We start from the raw sequence: 7,621 nt of genomic DNA, 5'->3' as shown, positions 1-7,621 counted from the left end.
TCACTGAGTGATTCGCAGTTGATTTTAAAGGGAAAGCTGAGCATGAAGCGCTGCTCTGAGGTGCTTCCTAACATGGTCACCTTCGCTGAAACGCTCCTCTCTGCTTTGTGTCATCATTTCTCAAACTCTGCTTTGCAGCACTTTCCCACCACAGAGCTCAATTTGTCTCGTTGTCGGCAGTAAAAATAACTTCTCTGGACCGATTCTTTAAATATACGTCATTTCTCCCCACTTAACTCTCTAATGATAACAAAACCAAAACCTGCTCTGATTAATATGTCTAAGCTGAGACCAACTGACTGCGTCATGTTAACTCTACAGACTGACTTTTATGTTTCGTTTCACTGTTTTTAGCAGAAAAAGCTCCACCTGTGCAGCACCGAGCTGCAGGTAAAGATAGTGAAAAGCAGGGAAACATAGTGGAGCATTTAGCTGCCAAAGGGCCAGACACTCCCCTCAGGAGCTGGTGGAGACCAATAACAGAGCTAAAGGAGTCAATATTTGCCTTACATTCATCGGGTAAATACACAATTATTGGCACATTACACATTAACCATATTGATTTTATACAGTAAGGGGGTAATATGTCATATGTTTACATTGTTACATCATTATTACATTATTACACAAGTACTCATTACTAACTAAAGCTACAACTACTTGGACACTCAATTGACGGGGAGTTAATTAACAAATTTTCTCATAGTAGATCAATTGTTTAAGTCATTAATCAAGCAAAAATGCAGAAAAACCTGTTAAATATTGGCCGACATTTGAATATTTTTGGGTTTTGAACTCTCGATGAGACAAAATTTGAGGATGTCACCTTGGTAATTTTTCACTGTCTATGTTTAATGATCACTGACCACTAACTGTTGCTGTCAACTCCAGTTTCAATGAATTTTAATTCATAGTGCAAAAAGAGACTTTTTTAACATAAATAATACATTAACATTAATGCTTGACTGCCTGCTGTGAGTCTGCAGGGGAAGACGATGGGTTGGTTTTAATTGGTATCCATGTTCCTAATGTCATTACCACGTTACCACATTACTGCCTAATTGAATTTTACCTTCTCATTTGTGCACTCGCATGTACAGACTTACACCCACCATCACCAGTGTCAAACAAGTTGTGAGGAAGCTATAAATTCACATCATCTCTCCTCTCAGATGGAGGAATCGTTCCCCACCTGCCTTTCCCGTAGTTTTATTGTTTGTTACTCGATCATCTTCAATCTCACCTGCCTCCAGAGTCGAACCACGGGTTGACATGTCACCCTCCTCTGTTCACCAATTACACAATTACAGCGTGGGATGGGTTTCTCGTTTCAGGCAGCTGACAGAGGTCATTCATTGTGCCCAGCCCTCCTCAGCTCAACTCAAAGGACAGCGCTGCAGAGTGGGTCTGCTCTTACACTCGGCTGGAAGCGCTCCACGGCTGCAGATATGATGCATTTTGCTTTTCTCTTCCTCGTCATCTTCACAGGTAAGACTCTGTGCTGTATGAGCATGTTTGAGGTGTTTTCCGTGAGGAGACAGCAAAGTATCAGCGAGAACTCAAATTTTCCTTACTTCTTATCACATAATTTGAAGAACAAAGATGCAAAGATTAGTCTAAACGCTCTCATCCTAACAATACAACTTGCAAAAAAAAAAAAAAAAAAAAAAAAGGCAAATTTAGACATAAAAAAATCAGGACTTTAAAATCTATTTGGGTTTTCCTACAAGCTCACGTTAGGAGTAATAAAATAAAAATATATATACCACAGTACATTACACAAAAGACACTTTAACATCATTATAGAGCAATAAATAATACAAAAGTCAAACATCAAGGTAAATGGAAATATGTAAATGTGGGTCTTTGAGGGACGTTAACATATCTTTTTTAGTGTTAGCTGGGGAACCCTCCTCTGAGAAAGTGTGCAGTTATCAGGACATTCTGGACTACCTGAACCTGACGACAGATAACGGCGTGTTTAAACTGACCCGGCCCGTTCTGGACTACACACACCCCACAGTCGTGGAGCTGGACATCATCCTCTTTGCCATCCTCGCTGTGGTAAGTGCCAAATGACTGTGTTGCCGTATGATTCATCTGCTTTGGTGCCAATGCGGAGTGATCAGTTTAAACGTGTGTGTGTGTGTGTGTGCGTGTGTGTGTGTGTGTGTGTGTGCGTGTGTGTGTGTGTGTGTGTGTGTGTGTGTGTGTGTGTGTGTTACCAGATTGAGAAAACACAAACTTTCATTCCTTTCATCTGGGCAACAATGGTGAGTGAATTTTTCCATTTTGACCATTTACAAACATACTTCTGACATCAGTTGACACTTTGCCTCTATGACTCTCAGCCAGCGCTCTGATTGGTCACCTGTTGTTGTGTATTTTATTTGAAATTTGTCTCTAATTTTATCCGTCATCTTTCTGGTATTTCACCTTTAACTTTTAGATGTGGAACAATGAACGCATCACCTGGGACCCTGCTCAGTTTTGTGGAATCACTCAGATTGCAGTTCCTACAGACATGCTGTGGAAACCAGACCTGTTCTTCTATGAGATGTGAGCCTGCAGCACACACATAGACTAGATTTTGAAAAGACACGCAAAAAGATATCTGCCACAAAAACTGACTTTAGAGGAGCAGACAAACACTTTGGGAAATAAGCGTATTCAGTTCAGTGGTATCTAAATTCGAGCAGATAAAATATAAGGTGGTGGCTAGCAACCAGTTAGCTTAGCTTAGCACAAAGACTGGAAAAAGGGGGAAACAGCTAGCCTGACTGTCCAAAACTAACAAACTACCTACCAGCACAACAAAGTTCAGTAATTTACATGTTTTATCTTGCTTGTTTAACTGGAGTGGCCTCATATTGCTATTTTCAATGCTAATGTAGCTGTTAGCTAGTTTTCATGGAGACGCAGCCGTTGAGGTTTTGTCATGTGGGCCTGGTTTCATCTGAAGTAGGTTGGAAAAATGAGAGATACCTCCCAGTTCATCAAGCGTGTTCAGAGTCAGGCACTTATGTGTTGATTCAACTCAACAGTTTCGCTAATCTGGGATTATTTAGACCAGGGGTTCCAAACTACTGCACACAGCATCTGAGCTAAACAGACCAGCATCGCAAAAAATAGATACTAGTCACTGGATGTAACTCTGGTTCTATGAGTGCATGCGAAGCCCTTTCTTCTTATACTTTAATTAGGAAAAGGAATTCACATATAGCAGTGTTATGCTTTTTACTCTGACAACTGAGTCCGAACCTAAATTTGGGAAAGGCAGCTCCAGACACGACTCTGTTGTTTATATGCTAGCTAAGCTAACAGGCTGCTGGCTGTAGCTTCATATTTGTCATACAGATATGAGTATGTTATCAGTCTTAACTCTCTTCCAGAAAGTGAATAAGTTCATTACCCAAAATGTTGAAGTGCTCCTTTACAGGTGAGCTAGAAACTGGATTGGACAGTGAAACTAAATCAAGGACATAACTGAAAAAACAGATTTGAAATAAGTGGAAAGGTAAAGTTTCATAGAGAATAAATCACTTAAATCTGGATTTTGCTGATACCACACACCCTGTGTTTGCTTTGAAGGTAAATGACTCCACTGTGTGCTCACATTTATTAGTTGTACACGCATTAGTTTTCATACTATTGTTCAGGGTAAAGATGAGCAAATACATCATCCTGAGGTGGTGACAGAAGGAGCTCCATCTCCCATTGATTCAGTTCATGATTAATGTGGAATAGTGTGATTTAAATGCTCTACAAACATGCCATGAACAGATTGTGTGTGTGTTTGTGTGATGTCTCAGGATACAAAAGGATGACTCGCCTCTGAATCCTTACATGCAAGTGACCTACGATGGGATGGTGACTTCTGAAGAGGACATGAAGGTGGTCAGCACCTGTGAGATGGATGTCCACAAGTTCCCCTTTGACACACAGAGATGCAACATCACCATTGGATCTGCAGTACACTGTGGTGAGGGAGGAAGAGTGTGTCTGCGAACTCAGTGTTGTCTCCACCTGCAGCTCCTTTCACTCACATTTTCTCTTCTCACCTCAGTTAATGAAATTCGGCTCACTCCTTTCTCCAACTCCTCTCGGGCCACGCAGTTTTCCAGAGAGGTGATGAAGACGCAGGGAGAGTGGGAGTTCCTCCAGCTGTCCATCACCAACAGCAATTTCAGCTTCCATGACAGATACTGGGAACTGCTCGTATACACTGTACGCAGCACGGGCTCAGACACAGACGGGTGCCAAATTAAAGTTGTGGGCTCTAATTTCGAATTCATGCTCTCAAATTACTTAAATTGTGCATCACTCAAGTCATCAGTTTTACAAGTTTGTGCTCTTGAATTATCAATCTGGCACACAAATGAACAGGACATAATGTTAAACAACATCAGATACTTAATTCGTGCTCATGCATGATGTAAATCATGCCCCCCAGTTTCTTAATTTGAGCTCTCATATGAAATGTCATAATTTCTGTTGTCATTTGATTGATCTATTCTGACCCTTGAACCTGTTTTTTCAGTTCACCATGAGGAGGAGGCCCCTGCTTCACGTCATCAACTTCCTGTTGCCCATCCTGTTCTTCCTGATTCTGGACCTCGCCTCCTTCTTCATCGCAGACCATCGAGGGGAGAAGTTGGGCTTCAAAGTCACCGTGCTGCTCGCCATCTCTGTGCTGCTGCTCATCCTGAACGACATCCTGCCCTCCATGTCCAACGAGACTCCACTCATTGGTACGGTTTTTAACTGGATTATGATTCATGCTGTCAGGAGAGCCAGACACCAAAACAAAAAGTAGTCACTGCCTGTTTCCTCCTCTCAGCGACCTACTGCATCGTGATTTTTGCTCTGATGCTGCTCAGTCTGCTGGAGACGATCTTGGTTACGTATCTTATGGAGAAAGACCAGGAGATGCTGCAGCTCAGGGACGACTGCAAGGACAAGCAGGAAAGCGTCAAAATCGCTAACTGTAACTCAGGTGAAACCCACGTCACAGACGACAGTTTTCACAGTTTTATCAGATGCTCCAGGAGCTGAAATGTTTTGGGGAATTTTCCTATGTGCAGCATAATTGTGACTCATATTACCTCTACAGTCATTCTTGTGACAAACCTGCTGTTTGCTTTCAGAGGAGAAAAGACAGATGTGCTGTTCATGCATCTGTAAAGTGTCTGGAGGTGAGAAACAGCATGAACTGCTGCCTGTGGCTGAAGAGGTACAGCATAAAGGTTCTTTATCGCAGGCCAGGTGGACAGAATCGTGTAGTTTCTCATGTGTAATCATGCAGGATTTTTATGTTGTTACACACTAAAAAATATAGATATTCATAACAGGTTAAAGCCTGTTTACATCATCATTTTCAACATCTTAATGTATTCAAAACTTCAAGCGACCACTTCTCCATATCATCTCTTGTGCCATCTTCTTCTGCAATAATTTATCGGCACCTAAGTGAAACATTAGCTCGAGCTGTTTATCTCATTGAATGAACACCTAATATTCACTACTATGATAACACAGGAAGATTCAACACATGCACATGATTTAACATCTTATGATGCCTGATTCTGCCTGTTAACATGTGTTAACTTGGCCTGTAAAAATCTTGCATGATAACATGTACGAGACACTTCACAATGTTTGCCCACCTGCCTTGAAATACATTATCGGACTCAGCTGGAGAACAGACCAACTCTAACATGACTCTATGACTCCTGCTGTGTGCAGGTTAACAACAGCACTCAGTCAGGAGAGTCTCACGTGTTACTGTTGATCCTGGAGGAGCTGAAGGAGCTGCAGAGAGCTCTGAATCTGCACCTCAGCTGCAAAGGGGAAGCAGGGAGGTCCGTCCAATGGGCCGCGAGAATCAACAAAGCTTTCTTCATGTTCTACATCACCACTGTGTCGCTGTTTCTACCCCTCATCTTCATGGAGTGGATGTAATACCTCAGTGTCTGTATTGTAGCTTTATGTCAGCACGTGATGTAAAAATGTCACTGTAAAGTCGTGTCGTGCTTATAAAAGCACTAATTCTGTATTTAAAGTATCGTGTTGTGAATTTATTTTAAGTGGTTTCACTGCAGAGGCCAGTTCAATGCATTACCTTTGAATACGCTAGTATGAAAATGCGTAATGAGAAGGCTGCTTTAAATCTGGGGCAACCTTTTGTCAGCAGTTGTGAATTCATGATCAATTTGTTGGCTGATGTTTTTAAATCAATAAATGCAGAAAAAACATTGAGATAAGTGTGTTAATTAGGGTGTCGCTGTGTGTGGTGGTCCATGATGTTGGAGATTAATATTTGCCTGAAGGACGATCAACAGCAAAAGACTGAGGAGGAATCAAATCCTTCCCCCTGTGGTCTCAATGTGTGCGTGAAGTACTAAAAAACACACACACTCACCGACCTCACTGATGTCATCATTCTACTCTGCAATATTTCACATTATCTCTTGGCTCAGACAAACAGATCTCCCCCACCTGTCCTGCTTCAGCCTGCTCTCACCTCACCGCTCGTCTGTCACTCAGACTTTAAACCAATCGTCCGTCCTCACCGGCCTCGATGTTATCAACCCACCATCAAAAAGGAGGCTGGTCTGTCATTTTGTCCGTCACAGTGTGGATCTGGTGTGTTGCACTCAGGCTGCTATAAAAAGTCCCCGCAGGACTTTGAATGTCTTCTTGTTCAGCTCATCGAATCTCAGTGGGTGTTGATCTGATTTGTTTTAGCTGTGCTGCCGGTCGTGCTCTCTGGATGGCAGTCGGTGCACAACTTTGGTCCAGACTGAAATATCTCATCAGCTATTGGATGAATATCAGACATTCATGGTCCTCAGAGGATGAATCCCAATAACTTCAGTGATCCCGTATAATTTCCCACATTTTCCTTTAATTTTATACAGTCATTCTTCCTGGATGATGTAACATAACTGATCCAACTTTAACGAAGTGCTTATGCATGCATAAATCTAACCAAACCTTAACCACAGCATTGCCACATTATAATATTGACTTTTTTCCTTTATACTGGACAAAACAGCACATTTTGTCTTACAATTTGGAGGACTTGTCACAGTCTCACATAACTGCCAGCGTGGCTGCAGACTCTTTGGAACAGATATGTTTTGGACCTGATTGCAGCAGTAATTCACAGAAGTCTCTTAGAGGGGAGAACGTCTTAAGCACTGATTAGTGATGAGTCTCAGGTGTGCGGAGGGGTGAAGGGCTGCTGGCTGAACAGGTGAGCAGACGAGCAGCAGACAAGGAGCTGGCAGACTGTGATGCTAAAATGTTAAAAGCAATCAGTCACTGCCAGAGAAAAGCTGGACTTGAAGGGGATCCTCGATGGATCCAACGTTTTATGACAAATTTATCAAAGGTGTCAAATGAGAGAAAAATGATTTCACCAGCTGAGAAACCCACCACCAAAATGAAAAGTGTCATTGCCTGAAAAATAAGACCTTCGGTTCTTATTTTGATGAGCTGAACAGAGAAAAGACTTTAAACATGAAAAGGTTCATCGGTAACACAGGCGATTGGTTAGGACGGGACAGTTAACAGAGAATGTCTTGATCAGTTTTTGGTGTCCTCCATTTTATCCATG

The 7,621-nt window shown here is 42.0% G+C and overlaps 1 protein-coding gene across 1 annotated transcript; it reads left to right on the top strand.

The window, feature by feature from the left end:
• Positions 1-1,448: 1,448 nt before the first annotated feature.
• LOC143339275 (5-hydroxytryptamine receptor 3A-like) lies at positions 1,449-5,961 on the top strand. The gene is made up of 9 exons (XM_076760443.1): positions 1,449-1,488; positions 1,901-2,064; positions 2,450-2,559; positions 3,813-3,982; positions 4,067-4,227; positions 4,541-4,751; positions 4,841-4,996; positions 5,148-5,233; positions 5,746-5,961. Exons 1-9 carry the CDS (start codon positions 1,449-1,451, stop codon positions 5,959-5,961), a joined length of 1,314 nt encoding a protein of 437 aa, XP_076616558.1.
• Positions 5,962-7,621: the final 1,660 nt, after the last annotated feature.

Source organism: Chaetodon auriga, chromosome 20, assembly GCF_051107435.1.
Source record: "Chaetodon auriga isolate fChaAug3 chromosome 20, fChaAug3.hap1, whole genome shotgun sequence".
NCBI lineage: Eukaryota > Metazoa > Chordata > Actinopteri > Chaetodontiformes > Chaetodontidae > Chaetodon > Chaetodon auriga.
The sequence above is the reverse complement of the archived record's forward strand: the minus strand, read 5'-3'. Positions and strand labels throughout refer to the sequence as shown.

Bases quoted from the DNA above. Each gene is read 5' to 3' on its own strand.
- LOC143339275 (XM_076760443.1), top strand. From the start codon at position 1,449: ATGATGCATTTTGCTTTTCTCTTCCTCGTCATCTTCACAG. The intron at 2,560-3,812 runs GTGAGCCTGCAG...GTGATGTCTCAG, and splicing joins GACCTGTTCTTCTATGAGAT to GATACAAAAGGATGACTCGC. The intron at 4,752-4,840 runs GTACGGTTTTTA...TCCTCCTCTCAG, and splicing joins CAACGAGACTCCACTCATTG to CGACCTACTGCATCGTGATT.